Source organism: Manacus candei, unplaced genomic scaffold, assembly GCF_025592945.1.
Source record: "Manacus candei isolate 608988 ecotype Guabito, Panama unplaced genomic scaffold, ASM2559294v1 h1tg000005l, whole genome shotgun sequence".
Classification (NCBI taxonomy): Eukaryota; Metazoa; Chordata; class Aves; order Passeriformes; family Pipridae; genus Manacus; species Manacus candei.
The window spans coordinates 25,951,775-25,975,898 of record NW_026138053.1 but is presented as its reverse complement, the minus strand read 5'-3'; the positions used below and the strand labels follow the sequence as shown (position 1 = coordinate 25,975,898).

General features: G+C 42.2%; 1 protein-coding gene across 10 annotated transcripts in view; it reads right to left on the bottom strand.

Moving 5' to 3' along the window:
- Window positions 1-401: 401 nt before the first annotated feature.
- Window positions 402-24,124, bottom strand: part of RC3H1 (ring finger and CCCH-type domains 1) — a 60,284-nt gene continuing 36,561 nt past the window's right edge. For 3 of the 10 annotated variants that reach the window (XM_051793783.1, XM_051793813.1, XM_051793793.1), the window contains exons 9-20: window positions 22,837-22,949; window positions 19,906-20,187; window positions 19,359-19,576; window positions 17,625-18,001; window positions 16,467-16,598; window positions 15,714-15,884; window positions 12,875-13,085; window positions 11,403-11,493; window positions 11,109-11,244; window positions 9,039-9,209; window positions 8,363-8,478; window positions 402-7,364 (exon numbers count right to left, since the gene is read on the bottom strand). In XM_051793783.1, coding sequence (XP_051649743.1) covers window positions 7,211-7,364; window positions 8,363-8,478; window positions 9,039-9,209; window positions 11,109-11,244; window positions 11,403-11,493; window positions 12,875-13,085; window positions 15,714-15,884; window positions 16,467-16,598; window positions 17,625-18,001; window positions 19,359-19,576; window positions 19,906-20,187; window positions 22,837-22,949 — 2,172 coding nt within the window. In that variant the 3' untranslated portion in view covers window positions 402-7,210. The remainder of the gene's footprint in view (window positions 7,365-8,362; window positions 8,479-9,038; window positions 9,210-11,108; window positions 11,245-11,402; window positions 11,494-12,874; window positions 13,086-15,713; window positions 15,885-16,466; window positions 16,599-17,624; window positions 18,002-19,358; window positions 19,577-19,905; window positions 20,188-22,836; window positions 22,950-24,124) is intronic. The other 7 variants (XM_051793802.1, XM_051793831.1, XM_051793820.1 and 4 more) reach the window with 7 other exon arrangements.

The window sequence follows — 24,124 nt, the reverse complement described above, 5'->3', positions numbered from 1 at the left end:
TCTGAACATCTCCCCCATGACTAGGCCTGTATGTACAAGACTTCAAAATTCCCCTGAACTTGCAAAGAATTCAATTTATGGAATTCTTCTCATACATTCTACTTCATCTCTACTCCTATTAAGAATGTTTTGATAGTTACAGACAATAAATATCCACAATATCAACCCAGAGTCACCCATTCCCATAAAGGAGTGAGAATTTTTGTTGATGGGAAGGAAGAGCAGAAAAGGAAGAAAACAACAAAAAGAGAAGAAAAGCAAGAAAAACCCCAGTTCGAACAGAGACTGAATGAACATTTTGTTCAGCACTGATTCATGAGAACAGCAGACAGGGAATTTCACTTATCCAGGATCCTAAATAAATTCAAGAAATAGTTCATAACCTGACTCAACAAACCTCATGGTCTCCATTTTATTACCTAGACTATCCTTTATTTTATTTTTGTTAAATATACCTCTGCAGGGCACAATCACATACAATCAATACGATTGGAAAATTACATGAGCTCTATCCCAAGCATATACGCACCAATATTAAAAAGTTATTTAAAAAACAAACAAACCAAAAAATTAAAATAAAACTCCACCCAAAAAGGTGATAATGACTGCAGAATGTCTCGGGGAGACTTGTACGGAACTAATAAGATCGAAGAAAATTAGGCTTACAGAAACCAGGAAAAAAAAGATCATCTATAGAGAAATCCCACAACTGGAAGCAGATGATTTCAAAGAGGGTGTGGGAGCCGTTGTAGAGATCCCACAGTTCTTCCTCCCTCCTCTCACATGTGCCTTTTCTCACCTCTTCCTCCCCACAGCAGCAAATACAATGGGGAGAGAGCTCGACAGTCCACTACCAGTTACAGGAAACAGGGAAGAACAGCCAAGCTACAGCACGGTTTGCTAAGCCGACTGCAAGGAAAGCTCCTTTTAGCATGGAGGCTGCTTACACAGCAAGCAGAAGCCAAAGGGGGAATGGGAACTCCTTAAAATTAGGAAAAACTCTCAAAATCATTTGATTTGCCCAAGCTGAGCAGCTTCACCTGCGAGAGGCTGCGGGTGAACGGTCCCAATTGTGAGCTGGGCAGCAGCTGGGAGGTGAACGGGGCAGCTTCTCCTCCTCTCCCTCAGGTTGCTTCACACATTTTTAAAAGGCTGCTGCCAAGTTTCTTTTTAAAAAGCTACAAATAAAGAGGTCAGCACACACATCCAGTTGTGGGATCCATCCAATACACAGTCTGGTTTGGATGCCAAAGACTTGTGAGTACTGTCTGCCACAGAACTATAAATTAGGTATTTTTAACATTACAAAGAAGCAAATAATTTCTTAAACATCAAATATTCCACAAGATTTTCTTTTTCCTTTTTGCTTACAGATATATTTTCCCCATATATATTTCACATGTAATTCCACCATGTCCAATGCTTTTTATTTCCAGAGACACTGCAGCACCTGTTGCTTCCATCTCTCCCAACACTACATGTTTCAAATTGAAGTTGATAATTGTATTTTCCTAGAGCTTTCAGATCTCAGAATCAGTTGTTTCCTGGTATATGAAAACATCGAAATGGTATATCCAAAGAAAGCTGCCTTGCTGGATGTACCTTGTCACCTAAACCTTCCCAACTGCTGAACACTTGGCAATTGGCACTCAAATCATACACAAACTCACTGGAATTGCAAAGATTGTCTGGGAAAGATCAGTTAATTATCCATGTTACTAAGCTACAGGCACACAATTTCGAATATTATGGCCACATACTTTAAGCTTCAAATGACTGGGATGTTCCTATGCAGACAAATCCACATTGCTACATGCTTGTTTTTTTTGGAAATTTCAGGAAAAGCTGCAGCCTCTTTGCTTACCAGTGTTCAAAGACTTCCCACGACATGATATCACACTTGCCATTAGGAAATTATATTACAAACAAAATAAGCATTAAGTTTGTTCTCCTTTCCCTGCTAATTAAGCTCTACTTGCATCACAAGAAGTGCCTCGGAGGCTGTGACAACGCTAAGCAATTACATTCTTCTTCTTACAGAAGAATGAAGACCACATGTTACCTGTGTAAGGACACTGTACTGCAATAACATTCTCCAAAATTCCTTACTTATACTGTGTAATTTGAACTAACTTACTCCAGCCTCTTTCATCCATTGGTATTCCCACAGAAAATAATGCAGTTGGTAACACTTGACTATGGAAAAGGGAACTCCCAATGATATTTTTGACATTTCAGTGTCTACTTGATGTGAGAGCAAATCAATTTGTGCTACAAAATAATCAGTATGTTGATTTACAAGTAACAACCACCCACCTCTTGGCACCAAGGCTGTACCCAAAAGGTGGCTCAGAAGATCTGCTTCACTTCCCTCAGAAATTCAGTTTACATTACTCAAGGGAGGCAGATGTTTTTCCAATTCATGTCAACTCAACAACTTTTGCTTCCTGGGTTGTTTTTTTTTTCATCCAGGCAACTTGATATATCACGATACAAGAAATTAAGTTGCTGACACACTGAGGTTTTTTGGTTGTTTTTATATCAGCAACATTAGGAGGCAAAATGGAAGGCTGTGTTTTGGGAAGTGGATTATGACAGAACTTGAATCATGGCCTAGCACTGCTCTGTCTATCCTAGGACGACAAACACTTCCTCATACACACACAGACAAGCACAAAACTTGCACACTGCTTATATGTCTGGGTGTTTTCCCTATTTTAGAGCAGAGAAGGAAGCTGGCACTCCTGCCTTTGAGCCTCCTGAATACTGGCACTGAATTTCTCAAGACCATAAAAGTGGGTCTGAAATAGCCAGTCCAGCAAAGATACTTTTTATTGGGGTTCTTCAGATAACTGTTTGCTTTGTTATAGTCCAGATTTATAAATGGCAATGGAAATGAGGGTTTGTGCTACTTGGACTTAGAGATTTCTCTCTGAATCCAAAAACCTTGGTACCAAGTCTGCAAGAGTTTAAGTAGATCAAGGAAGGGAAATGCAAGTGGCTTTCTTGTATTATCAATAAAAGCCTCTGTCCTGGCCCTTTTTTAAGACAAGAATTTGCCCCACCTTACTCAGTTTGTGCTGTCAAGAGACAATATGACCATACAAGTTTGGTTCTTGCACATCTAATTTAATGTAATGTAAAGTCTGACAAGTCTTTCCAGTTCCAATGGGCTTAAAAGTCAGTCACGTTTGTAACACAGATTTATCTTTTAATGTAACTGAAGAGATTTTCCATCAGTATTCAATTTAGATTTAAACACTTAAAGACAAGGCTTCTTGGATTATGAGATTTCTATGTTCCTTCTCCCTCTCCAAATGAGCCATTCCATCAGCTGAGAGAGTGCATGAGAGACTGAAAATACATCACAACACCCCAGATACATGTCAGTACATGCAAATTGTATGACTCAATGGAATGATTTTCCACAATTGAATGCATGGGCAAGGCTTGACAATCATTAACTTCTGGAAATTGTTATTAGGATAATACAGTCAACTCACGATACCCTACAAACGCTTGACAATCAAAATGGCTACATCAGGGGGAAAAAAAAGTGTAAAGCACAAGTCTTTGGCTCTCCTTTAAAGAAAACAGCAGTCTATCATGTTTATACAGATCCCCCGTTTGCCTACCAGTAGGGGCAATATCACATTTGTGCATCACTGAGTAATAACACCATTAGAAAAGGCAACTTCACAGAAGTTATTGGCTAAGCGAATTCATTTGAATGCTCTGTTTTGAGGCAGCAAGCTGTCACTGTTACACAATCAGGGAGGGTGGATGGGCAAGCCACAGGAGGAAAGGAGGAAAAAAAAAAAAGGGAGTGAAGGCTCAGAAAAAACAAGACAGAAAAGATCTTGAGAACGAAGGGGATAACTGTGCTGCAAGCTTGAAAGGTGCTCTGATCTAGTCCTACACTGAAATGGGACAGCAGGTAAGAGGGGCAGAAGAAACAGGTTAAATTTCTCCTATTAAGAAATCAGAACTAGGTCACAGGAAAGGAAGAAGAGATGTTGACAGGAGAAGGAAAGTAACACTACAGAATAAACAGACATTTCTACACTGACTGTATCACTGATGCACTGAAGCTCAACCTTCTGCTTGAAGCTTTCTATTTGGGGGGGGTTGTCCGTGCCGGGGCTGGAACCCAGGTATCAGCGAGGGTTAAGAGTTGTCTGGTGCAGTAGGAAATTCCACCTACCTACCAAAGGATGCAGCAGTGCCCTAACACCATGGTAATACTGCTCCTTCTTGCCCAGGTAGAAGGAACTAAAGCAATCCGTAGCCAAGACCAATTTCACAGAGGTGGGCAGCACTCCTGTACAACTGGGACAGTGATGGGCTATAGCAATGACCGTAGCAGGATAGAGTCGCTCCAGACATTTTGACTCTCAGCTTATTTGCTGTAACCATCAATGCTGCCAACTGCATGGAGAGCTCTCTGTTCTCTGAGTTCTCCCAGTTTTTCCACAAAAAGGGAACATTTCACGTGCAGTTTTCAGAAAAAGACTTAAAAGTATGCACTGCGCTTTGCTGTTCAACTTGTTTTAATCAACTTAACTTCTGCAAAAAGAAAAAAAAAAAAAGGCAGAAAAAGGGGAAAAGGAGGAGGGGAAGAACCAAAGCTAAAAATCAATACTGTTAGTAGATATTAAACACACTATTTAACAAGCCAAACTATAATTCTGGGCAAACAGGGCATTCACCTGGACACACTGATCACAACAAGGACACTACACACAAAGTACAGCACGGACAGTTGGATGAAAGAGAAAAAAAAAACAACCCAAAACAGTAAGGTCTCTTTTCTAATCCCCAAGTTTTGGAAGCATTCACCATATGCAGGCCAGCAATCTGAGTAGCTCTTACTGCAGAATTACTCCCAGTAGAAAAAGTGGAGAAAGGAAAAATCCCTAATCTGGCAAGAGAACTAGTTAAATAAAAGGTAAAAAGGTTTTCGCCCTCCAGATTTTCTTCCTAGTGTTGCAAATAAATCTGTTGGGAGTCAAACCTATTGTAACCGTCTTTGAAAATTAATTTTACATCCACAATTACTGCAGTCAAAAAAGGAACATTCTGGGCTTGTCCTCCTAGTTTAGAATATTGCACTAATTATCTCGACTAAGGTGAGCTTCCTGTGTTAATACAGACACAGCAGGAAGGTATAAACTAATTAAAACCAAGGAGAAGGCTGACTTGAGGGTGGTGCTCTGCACTAAATGATGGGAGGAGAGGACAGGCTACCTGTGCCAGGTGACTTGGAAGCAGGCAGCCAGGGAAACACCTTCATCATCCTCCTGGCCAGAGCAGAGAAGGGAGGAACAGACTCATAACTGCATCCCCCCAGCCCTCCTGGTCTCCAGGGGAGCGGCTGGAATGCTTGGCCTCAAGCAGCAGGTACGGATGGGTGGGGACAAGCTGGAGGTGAAGCTGCTCTAGTGCAAAGATGGTTCTTTGCCCAAAGTTAGGAGGGGCTAGAAAACAAAGCAAGCCTCAAACTACTCTTGGCAATGCAGAGGCCAAAGTTCAACTAAGAGTGAAATAAACCCATGTGAAGACATATGGAGAGTGGGGGGTGTGAGCTGAAAAATGCCTTTATTTTTATTCAGTGCTTCTACCTCCCAGACATTTGATCACAACAGCTGCGCTCATGCGAAAAAATTCTTAAAACATACCCAATATATATACAGATATAACTATGTATATATGTATATATATATTTATATATAAATTTTTATTTAAATAAAAAAGAAAGCTCGAATCCCAAGCCAATATGTGTATCAAATCCTTGACCAGCCAGGTCTGTAGGGCATAATCAAATTCAATGTGAAATAGTATATAAACGCGGTGCCTTGACTGGGCAAATTAAATAATTGCTACTCAAAAGAGTCTTCTGTTTGGACCCTCCTACTGGTAGGCAATAGTGGGACTGTATCCCCTCCCACCCCCCCTTTTGTTTTATTTAACAGTATGATGAATGCAAAGCTTAGCCCAAGGTTGCTACGACCTCAGCAGGAGTTAAGGTTAAGGAAAAAAACTAAAACCCAAGAAAATTCAATAACTCTTGCTTTACCCAACCAAAGCAATGCAGTAATTTATTACATAACCAGTGCTTTCCCATTTAGTAGTCTAACCCAGAAAAAAAAAAGAGAACACAGGCCAAGAAGGTGCAGAGGGAGCAGCACTTTAAAATCGTTCTCCAGGGTTCTTTGTATCCAGGGTCTCACCCTAGTGTATGTCAAAGGAGTCAAAAAACGTGCAGCAAGAATAAAATCTTTAATTTCTTTAATTTTTAAAGAAAACATCAAAAAAGGTTGATGGCTTCTCCAGCTTATACTTACAAAGCATCTATTTGGAAAAGCATTGGATCTGTCAAGCAAATTTGCTTCCCAGTTCTTCTGGCAGGATTTGTGCTGCACCTCCAGTGGCCATTTTGATGCAATATTTTCCTTAGGAAAGGAGAATCCAGGAAGGATTCACTGCAGCACTGACAGACAAGCTGCAGGCTGACTCTCAGGTGCCAATTTCTAACATACAGACCTTAAACAATGCCACCTTTAAAAAACCAAACCACAACACCTGCTGAATTGCAAGGATTCTGTCACTTGTAGTTTAAATTCAACGATTTAAGTAAGAAGCTGGGGTTCAGCTCCTGGCCACAATGGGAAGAATGAAGTTTGCTGCACATCTTTTGACACTGCAATTTCACAGCTACTCTCCAACCCTCATTCCTTGTTTACTCTTAAACCACACAAGGAAGCGGCCAGATTGTTTTAGTCATTGAGAAATTAAGGTGATAAGGAATTATGCACTGGGTATGTAATAATACCAAAATAAAAGAAAAAACCTACTTCATTAAGATCATACAATTAATCAAACAGAGTATATATATAATATCTTTTTTTTTAAGCCCTGGGATTCAAGGCGTCCAAAGTTATTAAAATAAAGTTCATTCACAGAACAAAAACAAATTTAATTTGAATTGCTTGCAGATACTGCTAATTTTCATTTTTTTAATTAAAAAATGCGTTAATGTGAACTATGTGCAGGATTTGTTTCTAGTAGTTGTGTTTGTGCACATTGCCTCTGGACCTGCTGCTCTGCTACTGCTGCTGCTCCTGGCTTTCTCCAATTACCCCTGGAAAAAAAACGTGATGGAAGGTGCTGCCATCCTGGCAGGAGGAGCTCGGGGTGTGCTGGCCTGGCTTCATGGAGCAGATGTGGGTGTGACTCCAGCTCGCTGGGAGTCGTGGCTGTCCCCTCCTCCCTCAGGCTCCTCTGACAAGCTCAGAGACGCCGCCTTGTTTGACAGGAGGCCAATGTTCTCTTGTGTCAAAGCCGATCCATTCGGAACATCACTGCTGGGGGAAGGTTGAGGAGAAAGGGGAAGTGGGTGAAAAGAAGTAATTACTGAGATTTTTCATTTATTTCAAGTAAAATTACTTCAATGAACACATTCCAGAATATTTAACTCACCTGGATAGTTTATCTTATGTTTGGGGGTTCTTTTAATGTAAAAACCATAAGTGGTTGTTCTGATTTCATTACTTTCAGAGTTCCATATGAAAAAACTAGTTCCTGCTCTGGAGGCTTCAATCTAATGGTGCAGTGCAGAACTCAAGAATGGGTTATAAGAAGAAAGTGCAAACTTCATCAGCAACTGAGGGACATGTTTTCTGAATAAATATCCAGATTCCAAACTGCTCACATCAAGTTATGTAAACGTAATGACATCTGAGCTTCTCTGTTCAATACTAGTCTGAATACGCACAGATGCTTGTGGCCATCTCAAAATACTTGCTGTGGACATTTCCAGCATTCCGAGCCAACATCTTATTCCAACTGTCTATTAAATGTGAAATGAAATTAATCCCAGCATCTCCACACAAAAAGATAACTGCCTACAAATTAAACAGAACTTAGGTTCAAAGTCACGTACTTTCCTGGACAAATCCACATGACAAACCTTAGCAGGGTGGAATAACTTTCCTTTCACATTTGGGACAGCTATTTTCTTTGAAACCAATATAGCAGGTAGAGATTTCTTTTATGGTTGTTGTTTATCTCCTGCTCCTCCCTATTAATCATCCAATACTGTCGAGATGGACTCCTGGTCTGACAGACTTTGCAAGTCTTCTGTTACATTAATTTACCTAAGTCTCATTCCACTCACCTACTCATCAACTAAAGCAGTCCTTAATTCATGCTTGCACTATAAAAACTTGATTTGTATCCTCTTTTCCTAGTAGATGCTTCCCCATCAGAGCTGATGTGAGGCAGGGGGAATTATTCACGCAGGAGAGTGACCCTGGATGAAATTATTCTCCTGTTACAAAGACAGGTTGAAGGCCCATATTACCTGAATGTCAGTGCGAGGTCCTCAGTTGGAACCTTGCTTTGTGGCTCTAATTGTCCATTTTCTGTCTGTTTAGCGGTGCCCAGTTTGTTTTTCATATCCAGTGAAGACTGGCTCTCCTTTAAAGAAAAGACAGATGAAAAATTCTTTAACAGTGTGTTAGAAGAATTGGAGACTTCATCCCTTAGGGCCGATGATGAAGGCCTGTCAGTTGGAGTCACGCAGTGTAACCCACAAAAGCCATGAGACAAAAACAGACTAAGATTTGCTCATCCTCTCAGGACACAGTATTTCCCAAAAGGAAGGGATGATCCTTGTAACAACAAGCGAAGGCCACAGACTGTAACAGCACACAGACTTCTGAACACTAGCCTGTACCTACAGATGATGTTTCCTATGTTAAGGCAGATTATGGGACTCATGGCACACTGACCTTGGAGACTGTTTAGTTTCCAACAAATTTCAGCCCCAGGCTTATTTCAAATGGCAACAAAGTAACAGCATTTTCAAGTGGCTAGAATTAAAATCTTCATGAAGAAGACTGGAGAAACTTCTGAGGAGGTTTTGAAGAATAAAGAGGTGAAGAGGGAGATGGATGACTCCAGTTGTGGGCATCCAGCCTTTCTGCCAGGGTTACAGGGCTCTTCACCTCTCTGACTCCCACCCCCCCAGCACTCACCATGCTCAGCTCACGGGTTCTCTTCCCAATTTCCCTTTCCACCTGGTGTAGCTCCAAGCTCAGCTGTTCACTTGAGATCATCCCAGGCCACTTGGGAGGCGGGGGTGGGGGCTGTGGTTGGCCTGCCAGGGTAGTCGCCTCCCTCTGCAACAGCAGCCTGTTACTAACAGCCTAAATGCATAAAGCCAAGCACACACACAACTGAGCACAGACACCGGGCACGGGGGAGCTCTAAGGCCATAATGCCACAGTATTGCTCGTTTGCAAAACCAACTTCTCTCTCCACACCTCACAATGTCCCAACTGAAACCACTTCCAAGGCAAGTTGCAACAGGTCTATTCACAAAGACCTTTAAACAAGCAGGGTTAAATACCTTTTACTGCCATAAATTTGCATGTGCTTTCCTCACATACCACTCCCTTCTCAAAACTAAGATTACGACCCTGAACAAAACCTCTTTTGTGAGCTATTGCTGGACAACATGTAACTGCAGGTAAGCCAATCTAGTGCTTTATTTTACAGCAGAATTTGTCAAGTTCTATAGGAGAGCCAGAATTATGACCATATCATATAAAACATCCTGAGACATGTAGATGTCCATATGCAGCTCTCTACTGTCCCATATTAGCAGACAGAGGAACAGAGAGAAGCAAGTGGCTGCAGCCATTCACAGATCGCAAGTTACTCAAAGCAGTAGCCATGTCAGCCACTCCAAAAATCTGCTAATAACTTGGGAACCAGTTCTGCAATTGTGTGCTCTGCATTTAAACACAACATCTAGTAGTGCACACAACCCAACATGTGGCTGGTCTTCAAGTAGAAATGCTCATTCATTTGGGAAGAAAGCAGAACGATCTAGTTCTTCATGCTCTGAGTGAATTAAGTGATTGTTGCAACCTTGTAGAGGTAAATCAATGAAGCCTCCTGGATTTCTAATACCTACTTGCAGCTTTGAACGCAAGAGATAAACTGAGAGCTGTTGTTACTCAAAATAACTGAGTAGTTCTGCCAACTTCAAATTAATAGTAAAATCAAGGCTCAACACTCAACTCTGTAGGATTTAACACTGAGACAATCCCAACAATGATGAGCAGGAGAGGAAGGCCACTCATGGGTTTTGCAACTTTCCAATACTCTTCTATTATGGCAAAGGCAAACATGGAAGATTTAAAATATTTTCTTCTCTTATTTCCAAACAAGAGCACAAGAACACAAGTTATGTTTCCAGTAACTAAGTACTGCATATCACTGCAACTGCTCCTGTAATTTAATTGTGAGCTCTGACACCTAATCTGCAGTAACCCTTCTATAACATGTGTTCTTAGGTAACCATTGCTTCAGTAGAACCTGCTATCCACTACTCACAGCAATTCCTTCAGTGAAAACATTAACATGAATAGTTGCTGAAGTACCTAGAACAGTTTTCTGATAGATATTTACTGATTTTTCCTAGGAGGAAGACAGTAACTTAAACTTTGCTAAAACAATTCTTTCATTATGCCCTGACACTTCTCCTTCTGTGTCTCACAAAACAGAAAGACTTCAGCTCATTAATTCTTTTAAAAATGAAAGTGAGGAGACATAGACTTTTAAGCTTTAATTTTTCAAGCTAAATGTATTTCATATTTACTTTCTTGACTCTTGTGGCTTGTGCTATTTAGGAAGAAATGGGTACAAACACAAAGCCAAACATGAAACAGAGGAAGGTCATGGCCTTCTGTACAAAAAAATCAGACATTTCCCATGGCAGTAAAGCCAGGAGGAATAGGCATCTACACCATGACTTTGCTTCTGAGTAGAGAGATGAACAGAGAGGGAGTGAGAGAATGACAGCAAACACGACTGAGCAGAGTGCACAGTCAAGCATGGTGTTGATTTGCACATGAAGGCTCTGCTGCCAAGCAGAGGCTGACACCTGTACCATAGTCCTGATGCCTGGCATCACGGAATTAAGTGTTTTTACTGAGTATCGTGACAGTCAGAGAAAGATCAGCCTGTGAAAAGCAGCTTTACCAGCTTCATCTCTCTCCACAGCACCCCTCACCGTTGTTCCAAGGGCTGGTACCAACCTCCAGTCCCCGCAGTTGTGTCTGCTGGCTGATCTGATGGTCCACCTGCTGCAGCTCCATGCGCAGCTGCTGCTCTCGCTCGGCTGAGGGCAACTGCTTCCCGTGACCAGCCACATCCGACATGGACAGCCTCTCCCTTTGGGATCAGAAAAGAAAAAAAATAAGGAAATTTCTAGAAAAGAAAAAAAGAAGGAGATTTCTAAAAAAGAAAAGAAAAAAAGCTTTACTCAGCTGGTGCAGAAAAAAATAAAGAAAATTTAGAAAAAGGTAAAGAAAAAAGTAGAGCGATCCTACCTGTCATTGAAACGTCCCTGAGAAGGTATATTTTGATGAGGAGAATATGGAGAGCCTCCCCAGCCACCATGAGTTCCATAAGGACTGTAGTCTGCCAGTGAACAGAAAGAAAACCAGGTTGCATTACTACAAAACTATCCTTCCAGTAGTTCAGCCAACATAGAACCGGACAGACAGAACAACAAGAAAGGCCAATCTTCTAAGAGTGAGAAGTCTAACATTTTTTCTGATTAAATGAACACAGAAATACTCCACGTGACTGGTCTCATGAGCCCAAAACACTGTGACAGCCCTCCAGAGTATGAAACTGAAGGACTTCAGGGAGGTGGGGGACACAAAACCAAACTTACAGCCACTATAAGAGCAGTTATTTTTACTATTTCAGTTCCTAAAAGACTCAAGAGTTGACTGATAATTCTGACGTACCTACTTAAATACAGTTTGAAGATTAAGCTTTCAGGGAAGTCAGAGTTCTACCTGTAATAAAGTCTAGAAAGTTACTACCTGAAAAATCTAGAAGGAAGTTTGAGAGAATATTTCTTAAGGTTATTTAGTGCACCTCAAGAAAGAGACCATCTTTGAGAGTCTGACAGACAGCAACACTATACATACTATTAGAAAATAGGTGTGTTAAAAATGAACTATTCTTACTTTTTTGCTTTGCCTAACAGTACACAAGGCAATGGCTGCATTAAGCTTGCAGGAGCTGCTACTCATAAAGCAGGAGAGCAGCAGTACAGTACTTCATCATGATGTTTTCCCATCATGTATTTAGGAAAGCCCTAAGCTTCTGGATTCTACCGCAACAGATTTAAAATAAGCCTCACATCAGATGGACCAGCAGAACAAAGTAACTTTGTCCAAACAGCAACAACAAATCACTAAGACATACACTGCATGTGCACAAACCTGTCACAGAATCACTGAATAACCTTAGTTGGAAGGGATACCCCCAGGGATCCAACTCCTGGCCCTGCACAGACACCCCAACAATCCCCTCCATCCCTAAGAACATTGTCCAAATGCTCCTGGAGCTCTGGCAGCCTTGGTGCTGTGCCCACTGCCCTGGGGAGGCTGGTCAGTACCTGACCACCCTCTGGGGGAAGAACCTCTTCCTCAAACCCAACTTGAGCCCCCTCCTGACACAGCTCCAGCCTTTCCTGTCACTGGTCACCACAGAGAAGAATCAGTGCCTGCCCTTTGGCTTCCCCCTGTGATTAACCTGTTTACTGCAATGAGGTCTCCATCAGTCTCTTCTTCTCCAGGCTGAACAGACCAAGTGACCTCAGAAAGCAGTGGCAGCCTTTTTCTTCAGGCTTCTCAGTGTAACCCTCCCTGGAGTTATTTTTAGTAGCATGACACACACCTCAGCTATACTTCTAAGGCAAGAGACAAGTTTAGAGGGCTTGCCTTCAACTGTTGCACTACGGAAAACAGCAACAGCCAGCAAAATGCAAGAGCATAGGCCGTACCTGAAATGATGGACTTGGCGGTAGCTCCCTGAACCGCCATGGCCTGCATGGGCCCGGAGTTCTGGTACATGGCTTTGGAAGTGCGGGAGATGGCCCCAAAGCGCGACACAGTCGGTCGGTCTCCAAAGGGAATGAGATCGTCGTCACCAGCCTCGGCCGCCCGGCGCTGCAGGTCCAGCCGCTGCTCACGCATGGCTTTGCTGTCCACGTTCTGCACGAGACACGGAAAAGGCACTCCAGGACCCACTTGGGGATTAACAGAACCACGTGCTGGCAGCAGGAGAGTAACTCTTGTATTCTCTAGTCACTTGAGCTTTCAGCCAGTCTTCCTGCCCTTTAGTTTCTAACTCCGCTGTTAGAGGGATGTCTTTTTAAGGGTCTGACTCAACATGACCATTTACTACACCCCTGGGAAGTGGTTGCATAATGAATTGTGAATAAATCCAGCAGCAGAGAGCAGCAGCAAATGAAAATGAAGATAGACAAAGTTTAATGGGAACAGATGGGGGGAAAAGACCTCCTCCTTAAATAAAGTCAAAGATGACATCAGTGGGCCTCTCTGAGGATTATATGTTCCTTCTAGAGTTCAAAAGAAATTTCTCTGAAGCCCACTGTTAAGAACTGTATCACTAACAGCCTGCAAATGACTCAAAATGGGAATTTTTCAGTACAGCACTTACTTGGACATGTCTAATACATCTTTTCAGGCACATTTTTCATTAAGGACCAATACTGCTTGGAACATCCTGGTTTCTAACTCATCATGGCTGGGCTTTGCAAACGAAGATTTGGGGAGGGCTCTACCCACATTTGCTACAAGCGTGCTGGTGGCTAAAAAGGCCAATGGGAGATAGACAAGTCTGGTTGCAAAAGGCACAGCAGAAAGACTCCTTAGGTGGTAGGTTTCTAACTAAGCTTCATGTTTAAACACCATAAGGGGTCAGCATATGTAGAGATAAAATGCCCTCTCTCTCTCTCCTGAGGCAGGTGAAAACAGCAGTAAAAACTCAGTTGGAAGTTAGAAAGTCAAGAAATGTAACACCTGGAAACTAGAAGAGGCATGAGGCAGCAGTACTTTACCATGTATTTTTTCCCCAGAATTCCAATCTTGATGCTATAGGATGCTAGCACCAATTTTAATTTATTTCTATTTACTGAGTAAAGTTGCAATGCCATCGGCATAATATTCATCATTATGCACTCTCAGATGACGCTATTCCCATCCATGAAAAAAGGAATCTCTTGTGAACAATAAAAAAGGCAGAATTAATTCACTGAAGAATTAATTCAGTAAAGGTTTCCTGAGCATTTTTTCCTGTGAGGAGACAAAAACTGAAGAGCAGTGGAGATCCTATTGCCTATTTGAAAATTAGCTCTGGGGCAGAAGGCTTTGTTTAGCCATGAAAAAGGAGGCTGCTTCTCCAGAACCCTACTACTTTTCTTAATTCTTAACTGAGCTACAGTTTGTTTGCACAGTTGTCTAGCAGCAGGGATGAAAGCCAAGAGCTGTTTGTTGATTCCTGAATGGTGCCACTTGGACACAATAATCTGATTCCAAGTAATCTCAGTCCTTCCCCAGGTCAAATGTGACAGTGTTGTAACTCCAGGCAACCACTCTGTGCAGGACTGGGAGCAAGAGCACAGGTAAAAAGGCCAAAGCTGCAGATGAAATGCCTTTTTCTGTGAAAAAGCCTCCTTTTTGCTCCCATTTCACACAGCATCGTCGAGATTTTACAGGAAAGCAATTCACTGGACAGAAATCAGACATATTAATTCCAACAGGGCAGAGGGGAAAAGGGGAGCTTATTTGAGAAGCTGGGCCAAAAAATCCTATTATTTGGTTAAGAGTTTGCAACAGATGAGCACCTGTCCACAGAAGAATAAATTCTGGATAGAAATCTTTCCCCCCTCCCTTATTGGCCAAAGAAAAGTCACTGTGACAGTGACAATATATAAATGACGATAAATCACTTTTGCAGATGAGAGGTGATGGAGAACAGATGCACCTCTGTAAAACAGTCCCTCAGGCTAAATGGTTCTTTCTCTGGAAGACTTGAATGTCTTCATACTTGCATGGGCTACCAAGCCTATTTCTTGTGTTGAGTGCTGCTTGAATGTTAGGAATGAACCAAATAGTGGTGGTATTTCACACTCCTATTTCTTTTCTTCTCCATTCATGACTCGCAACAATGACACCCTAGCAGCCCCTTTCTTTTGCATCACTGACCCAGCAAAAATAGAGCATCACAAAACAAGATCACAGCCTGACACCCACGGTTCAGTGAAGGGCTGAATAAGCACAACACAGAGCTAGAAACTGCCCTCAAGAAAAAACAGCCTAGTACTATGTTATAATTGTGTTTCTCTCAACAGCTTCATGAAAGTTTTGGGTACTCTCATGGCCATCAGAGAGTCCCGCACGTAAAAACAAAAAACATCTTACCAGTTAGTAACAGAACAAAGTTAAATTCCAGCATCTCCCTCTGACAGAAAGAAGTACAAGAAGCTACAGATGGCCATGCTTAATTAACAAGCTGCTAGGACAGAGTAATTTTGGGATTTCAGTTAAGTGTAAAGAATCATGGCAAAGTATCCTTGTTATTCATGCCTTCAGAGCAGAGTGGTTATCCTGCATCTAGATGCAGAATTTGGTAACAGCCACACCAGGGTAGGACTGCTGATAACTTTGAATACAAAGGACTCTGCACACCTGCAAATGCTTTCTGTGACTGCAATGCATTTTTGAGCTCTAATACAAGCCCTAGAAAAGCAAATGAAAGTCCTTCCCAACCCACAGAAGTATCCACTTTTCTTCAGTTTTCCCCTAATCCCCATGTACCGCCATGTCCACACTCCTCGCCGCCACGACATCTTTGGGTTTTGCATCTTTGGTTCCAATGTAGGAGCCGATGGTGTCACAGGACCAGGGGGAGTATTGGCTGTAGTCATTTCCTTTGTATTTCCCAGCTACCTTCAGGTCTTCATCCAAGTACTGTACAAAAACAAAAACCTGGTTCTGTAAGTGAAGGGAAGAAGCAGCTTCATAGCCACCCCCCTTACTTCAACAGCAGTAAACTTGAGAAACACCACCAGGATTATTTTTTTATCAGATACATCACCATTTGGAATTGGGCCATGGCAGGCATGAAGTGCATGAAATTCTGATCACCTGGCCACGCTCCCAGTGCTGACTGTTCACTTGGCCAGTATGAAAGTGGTATTTTGACTTTGGTTAAAAAAATAAGTCTCTATCAAGCTGTTACTTAATTCTAAGAATGTCAGGAGCAAATGAAGTAAAGTCCAGTAACTGTGAAGACTACTTCAATTAATAACAGCTCAAAACTTATTTTCTTGGTTGCACCAAGAGCAGATAGTTTAGAATCAGTGGTAGATCAGAGAATCAACAGCCAGTTGAGATACTGGAGACTGCACTGCAAGGGCTTCCCACCTGGAGCACAAAATCCACAATCCACTCACACACTTGTGATGTACTGTTTTGATTTTCTTATTACCTTCACCTGTCAGCACACAAAAACTCCAAAGTGTTTTCTAAACATGCTAGCACATTACGTTTTTGTCAAAATATGCTTACCTCCTCTGAGTGAAAAGGATGAGGCAAGGTTGGCGACGGTGCAAAAGGAGGTGGAGAAATCACCTTCCTCTCCTCCAGCTGGGCCATGATCTCTTTCCTTCGTCGGTGAAGTTCATCCAGGCTGGGATGAGGCTGAAATGAAGACAGAAATATGTTACGGAGCTCCTGAAGCATTATTGCACAAAACTAGTAATTTCCAAAGTGTTGTTTATCCAAACAAAACATGGCAGCCTTATCCTACAAGAAAGGGAAACATAGAGGACAGACAGAATCATTACAATAACAAATAATGATCACTTTGTTAAAGTCTTCCTGCTACCTGTCATGTTTGATAGAGGACATAAATGTTCCTACACTGGTCAGTGTTAGTTCAAGATGCCTCAAAGACAAGGCATGCATCCCATCCTGGCAAAGTTTCCACTGGAACATGTTCCAGCATGTCAAGTCCCCATTTCAGTCATGTGGGGGAAAGTGGGAGAACTCTACAGATCATAACCTCATCATATTAGTTATTCATTTTGCATTAAACATCCCACAAACATGTCAAACTCAAAACTGGTAAGTCTATAAGCTATGTTAAAAATGCTTCCTGGACTCAGCAACAGGATTCAGGGCCTTTAATCTGAATTACAGATGATGTAAATCCAACTAATTCTGCAGGACTTGACTCCAGCTGCTGCCTTCCCAGAACATGTTTGCTAACTGAAGGGTCTTCTTCGGAGAACTGTGCAATCTTAGAGAAAACCTGGCAGAGTGGAATTTTCAATTCCTTTATCATGAAATGTATGTTTAATATTTCTTATTTAAGCACAGAGCTGGGCAGTACAAGAATGCAGAAATGACCATTTCCACAAACTGCATTTAATCTGCAGAGGAGTGCAGATTAAACTCCAGCCTAACCTTTGCTGGAGAAACCAGGGCTGTACGAGACAATTACAATGCTTTTTACCAATGCTTTTCTACTTTGAGCACTAAATAGCAACCTGCTGCTCTTCTACATATTAACATCATTACAACTGCAGAGTTGACCAGTAACTAAATTGCCTTCCAGGTTTCAAGTGGAAACCTCTATTTCCTCACAAAGCCCTCACTGCAATAACATTCAACTTGGAGCAGCAGGAGAGAAAGGACGAACAAATACAAAACGGCAGCACAAACCCTGTGGCACGAAGGCCTGATCTGGCCGAGGTGCGGAGCCACCGGGCAATATGCCTCTGCTTGCTGGTATCTGTCTCTGGCCTCGGGCACGTAGGGGGTGACGGCGGCAGGTGGGATGTCGATGGGCACGGGGCTGCCCCGCACCACGTCCTCACGCTGGTAGGGTGGCACCGGGGGGTACACACGGCGGCTGTCATAGTGCGGGGGGTACAGGGGCTGTGCCAGCGGCGGGTACTGCTGTGGCTGCGGGTACTGCGGGCTCACCACGCGCTCCGGCAGGTACGGCGCGTACGGCTCCAGGTACGGGGTGCCCGCCTCGGCGGCCGAGGGAGGCGGCCGGACAAAGCGGGACATGGACTGCGTGGGGTAGTACACTCCTGAGGGGAGGAGACAAGCAGGACAAACAGGAGAAAGACATTAGCACCGTTGGCCACAAATCGCCCCAAGTACTCCGGTGTGCAAGAATCATGAAGAGAACGGTAAAAAATGGTCAAAAAAAAAATGGTCTAACTGGTATTTCTATTCAAGAATTAACCACAGAAACCCTGAAGCAGCAGAAGTCAATCCAATTATTTAAAGTTCAATTATCTAAATAAGATACCAGAAAGGCATCAATGTTACAGTAGCTGGAGAAGGGGTGGTGAGACTGAGCCCACCACAGGTGCCAGTGGTCCTGTCAGCACACCACATAGAGATAATTCACCAGACTGCTGTGAATGCTTTCAGCTAAACAAAACCTAAAAAGTAAACTGAAGATTAGCCTGTACATCTTCATTCATGCAACTAAAATTCAATTTGTTCCAATATATCAGAGCCACTACTTGTGTAAAGGAAATCAGATTATTAGAATTTGAAGTTATCTAAAGATTTCTTCTACCTCTTGAACAGCAGAAAAAAATTTCAGAATTGTGAATAACCAAAGACTTCTGAGATCACACCTCCTGGTTACCTGAACATTTTAATATTCTATCTGGGATCTCTGGATAATTTAAAAATAAGCATAAATATGTGCATAACATTAAATTTTGTAGACAACTCAGATGTTCAGTGGCACATAATGATCAAGTGTTGTTTGTTTTTCTTCAGAATGCTCTGCAACTTTCTCAAAAATGGGTTCGCTCTCCCCTTTCCTTTCTAGGACTTTTTCTTCTTCCAACTTTCTTTGGTCTTCCATTCCTTACTTTCCTTTCATATTAACTTCACTTTAGCTCATTTCTCTCTGCATTCTTACACTGCCCAAGAATCATTCCCTGTCTTTATATATAGCCATATCTTTTATTTTTAATCCCCTTCAATATTACCTTTCTCCACTTGGTCTCTTTATACTTAGGAGTTTTTCCTCTTAGTTCCTTTTTTTATCTGCTTTCTTTTTTGTGAACACCCTTCTCTAATTTCACTTGTCTCTACCCATCACATGCACTTTATTTCCATTTTCCCTGATTCAGACTGAATTAAGGTTTACCATACTGGATCCTTGATCTAGCCCAGTTGGGAAGAACTGAATACAGAAGGATTTGCTACGCTGAATGGATACAAGTATCTGTTTTTATTTGCGTTGAAGTCCTCAGTCAAGACATAAAATCCTGCCAATTTCCCTTTTATGATGCCATCACCACATTAGTGCCTTTACTTCATGTCATAGGCAAGAAAACTTCAATTTAAGAGCTTAAAAAACAGAGTGGGAAGAAAGATCAAAATCAGCATGACGATGAAAGAACTTGGTGCCAACCTTACCTTGTTGGTAGGGCGCTGGCTCAAATGGTGGGGCAGCTCCTCTAGGGTCTTGGTAAAACATATCTGCTTGTTGAGCATTGTACAACTGAGACCCTCGTGGTACCATCTGCAACTGCTTGGTGACAGACACTGAGGGCAGATCTGCTGGGGCCCGGGAGGGCACAGGATGAGGGTTCACTGGTAAGGCAGAAATAGAGCTCTTGGGGACAGATTCCAGCCTGAAAAGCAGAAAGATGGCTCTGCTTATTAAGGCCTAGTACAGTACACTGCATTCTCACACACTGTTCTTCCTCTACACCCCACCTTCTGAAGGTTTATATCACCTTCTCCAATTAAAGGGTAAGTAAACAGTTTAAAGTTAAAAATTTTAGCTATAGTTTTCTACTCCACTCTTTAATCACTAAAAAAACCCCCCAAAACAACAAAAACCCAAACCACAAAAACAACCACAACCCTGATTTCACTTCTTTTCTAGAGAATGGGTTTCCTTAGTTTCTACTCCACAGGTACACACAACATTTGGAACAAGAGGTAGGAAGACCCGTACAAGTCAGGAGGGGATCCAGGGGCACTGCTACTCAGATGGTCCATCTTCCCGGGCTTCAGAGCGGTTTCATAACCTGAGTCAGTCCCTCGAGAGATGAGCTGTGTCACCGTGCTGCCTGTTGACACAATTCCATTTGGCAGGGCAGAGGTTTTCCTATTGGGCAAGTCCACTCCCCCCTCCTCTGAGAGGATAGCTCCTGAAGGCAGGCCCACCTCGTTCAGCTGGCCCAGCGAGGCACTCAGGGGTCTTCTGGGAACCAGACGTTTGTTCATTTTACGGAATCTTCAGAAAGAGAAACCGCACATCAGAAATTGAAACAGAAAAAAGTAAAAGGAGCTGCACTTTCAGGAGTTTTCAAACACAGATTCTGTTGAAAGCTTCAAGTTTTAATTCAAGTTTCCAAGGGGCTTGGGAGAATATCTTTTAGAATACAACTTGCCTGATAGTTGAGCTCTTTAACAGCAGTTTCAATCAGAACAAGGATGGATTTTGAATGAGAAGTACATCAAGAAATCACAGCTAAACTTCACACAGTAAGTTTAAAATCTTACTGTCAACATACACATTTCAACTGTACAGAAGAAAACCAAACATCACATAAAATACAGTAACAGAAGCTTCAGAGTATGAATCACAGAATGTTCAAATCTCTTTTATTCAGAGAAGAAACCAACAGCAGAAAATCAAAGTGACAAAAGATGAAGATATCCTTTTCCACCATGTGTCCAATGATAAGCCAAGTGTTTACTGCCACGTGGTATCTTTTAAAGCACAGTTTAAGATTTATGTTACTATATCAACATACAGTTTACACCATTTGTGTGTATCACTTGATAAAGTAATTGAAGAGATAAAACCACTGCAATTCCAAAAATTTAACTGCTTCTGAGTAAAGTCTGAAAAACATAGGCATTTTAACTAAACCAGCAGGCTGGCAGTACTAGAGAGCAAATTCCAGAGTTGAAGGTCCTCCACCAAACCCCTGCCATCAGCTCAGATCCCAGAACCAAGTGTGAGGGTGGATTTGCAGACCTAGGTGTTCTCACCAAACAAGACACCATTTCCTCACCCGGACTGAAGCCAACACTTTATTGTCATATCTAACAGTCAGAGTGAGATGGGAACCCAGGCTAAGAAGGTACACACATTACTGTGGAAAAAGAGGACACTCATTACTCAATCTTTACATAATCTTTCTATTTGCCCACATGCACAACATTAAGGGCAATGCAACAGAGGCAAAAAGGGGGTTTATTGCCAGGCTTGTTTTGGTTTTGTTTCGATGTGACAACATAGAGAGCCAGACAAAGTGTAATCTTGCTATACACATTTGGGCTGTTCACCTGTAAGAGTTCATTGAGTATCTTCCAGTCACCTTCCTAACTCTCCCAATTTCTGGGTGGATTAATCTTTACCCACATACTTAAACTATGAATTTGAGCTGCAGTGTGTTGACAGTGGGCATCATTCAGAAGGCATTAAAGGGAGTACAGAGACCAGGCTGTCACCTGAGCAGGGACAGACTATAGCCTTCTAAACAATTAATCTAAAAGTTCAATACTTGCCTATGCACACTGGGTCTTTGTCCCTTTGTACCAAGAGGGTAACAAGCTGCTGTTTAAGCAAGTCTAAATCATAATCTGCTATCTAAGGCATTACCACACACTTCCTCATAACCTTCCTCCAAACTTAAATCTATATGTAGAGATACAGGAACCACACAGCAACAGCAAGGCTTATTATTCACACTAAGCATTTTTAAAAGGAGGAGCACTGACACATTAAAGGATTTAAGCAAAGATAAAAGCACAAGAAAGAGTCAGAACTCCAAGTTCCACGACCACCTACAGAAACTACTGGAACCTGAAAGAGAGCAAACATTCACTTTGGCCCATGACAGACAACATCAATACCAAGGCATACAAGTCAGTCTGGGGCTACAATAGGCCTCTCCCACCTGCCAGCTGTTTAGTCCTTGATACACACAACCAGCTCTGTGGTGTAACACTGACCCACCACCCAGCACAGGTTAACAGAACCACCCCAGTCAGCACTACCAACCTCCATTTTAATAACATAGTGGCAAAAGGCAAAACATCCCAACTGTTTCTGCAGCACACAAAGTCCTATTCTTTGTTCACTTGAATAACTGTCTTTGTCATTCTAACAGCACAGGCTCTGCTCTTTTTCCCTTCGTGTTTTGCCTATGCACTGCGTGCTGGCTACAGAGCCAGTGAACTGCCATATGAATGCTTCAAGGTTAGATTAAAAAAATGAAACACTGCATACTAATTACTTAAAATAAATTAAAACAACCTGCAGAACAACAGCACCTTGCCCTTGGATAACTCGGGGCCCCCTTTGAATCTGTAACGGATGTAGATTATTTGCTGCAGACTTCATATCACCATTATTTTTTAACTTTACATCAACAGATTTAACCAACTGAAGGTTACAGCACAAAACTTTCTGACAGATTGCACAAATAACTGCTGCAGGAAAAAAATCTTGGAAAGTTCATTTTTAGCTCTCTGGAGAGCCAGCAACACATTCCCTACATTTGGAAAACTGCCAGCAACCCACCTGAATACGAAGGGAAGATGAGAAGTACCCCCAAATAATGACCACTGTGGATGCAGGTTTAGTCACACTTTAAAAATAAGGAAAACGGTCAACCCTCAAAACCCTCAAACAACACTTGTGTAACATCAAACTTCTGGAGCTACATTACTGCTGAACAAAGCCAAATATCCTGTTTGGAAGTACAAGCAGCCCCAAAACCTAAGACAGACTGTCACAGGTTTTTCACATTATTTCTTCTAGTGTATCAGCCAGGTTGCACCTCATCTCATTTCTAGATAGGATAAATAACTCTTACAGGTAAGATGAAGCAAAGATTGGACTGGTTTCTACTAGCAGAGGTACACTTACTTTTCCAGCTCCTCCTGGGAGTGTGCAAAGGTGCAGCTGGCCCCCCGGGGACATCCTCCTCTCTGCTTCATGTCTCGGCACATGTATGTCTTGTACTTGCTGTGTTGAGGGGGCTGACAAGGGTAAAGAAACCAGGTGAGACATCTCAACTTCAAAGTGCACTTAAACAAGAGCTGAGGGTATCCTCTTAGCCAAGGCCTGTTGATAATTCCTTCAATTTACATGTTTCAGGAGCACCCATTTATTATGGGAAATAAATGACTGGCGCAGATGTTTGGTTCTTCCAGGGAACCAAGAGACTCAAGAGTAGATGTTTTGACAACTAAGTCACTATCAGGTTTCTGCAACATTTTAATTCAAATTCTTTACTGGAGGCTCTAACTGGAACACAGCTACACGTTTCAGGACACAGTTAAGTGGACAAAACTGATCTAGGATGAAAAAATTACCATGATAATCAGAAATTACCAAATATTTATCAAGTTATGTGGTAGATTGAAAATAAATACAATTTAGTTGCTTCTTCTTTGCTTTCTGTTGGCTCAAAATGGCACTTGAGTATCCTTCGATCTGCATGAGAGTTAAATTTCACCACCTTTCCTTTTACCCCCTTTTGCACTAAAAATATCTTCACTATCTATAATTGTTTCCATCAATAGTTGAGGGTGCAATCTTACTCCTACACAGAGCAGCAGGGGATGGGCTGTCTTCTGCATTTTCTTAGTTAAGTTTCCCAAGAAACAACAACTTACTGCAATCTTACTGTCTGCATGGTCACCCATCTGCCAGTCCCTCTAAATAAAGGCTGACAGAAGGCCAAGAGGAGGTCTCAAAGTCCTTTAAATTCCTACAGTTTCTGCAGCAGAATTAAATCAGAGACAGAAATACCCTACTCGAGAGCTTCCATGGAGGGAAAGGTCTGTAGAAGTCAACTTTTGCTTTCTGAGAAGCTCAGCCAAAAGGTGTAAATCCCTAAGAAGTCATTTGCTAATTGATTTTTAATTTTTTTATCATCTACTGTGGTGAAAAAAAGATGCAGGCAGGGTGTACCTGAGCTGCAGAGCCTTGTGCTGGCCATGCTGCCAGGCAGCACAGTTCTGCCCACTGCCCAGCAGACGTCCCTTTCCCACTGGGAAGGCTGCAGGTTCCCTTCCAAGTGGCACAGCCTATACCAGGTCTAGGCCACGGGCTCACAAGAACAAAAGTCCTCAGTGTTTTTCCCACCCTGACTCCCACTTGTGCGATCCTACTGCTTTTCCTTTTGCTGGTGACAGTGCTCATTAGCCAT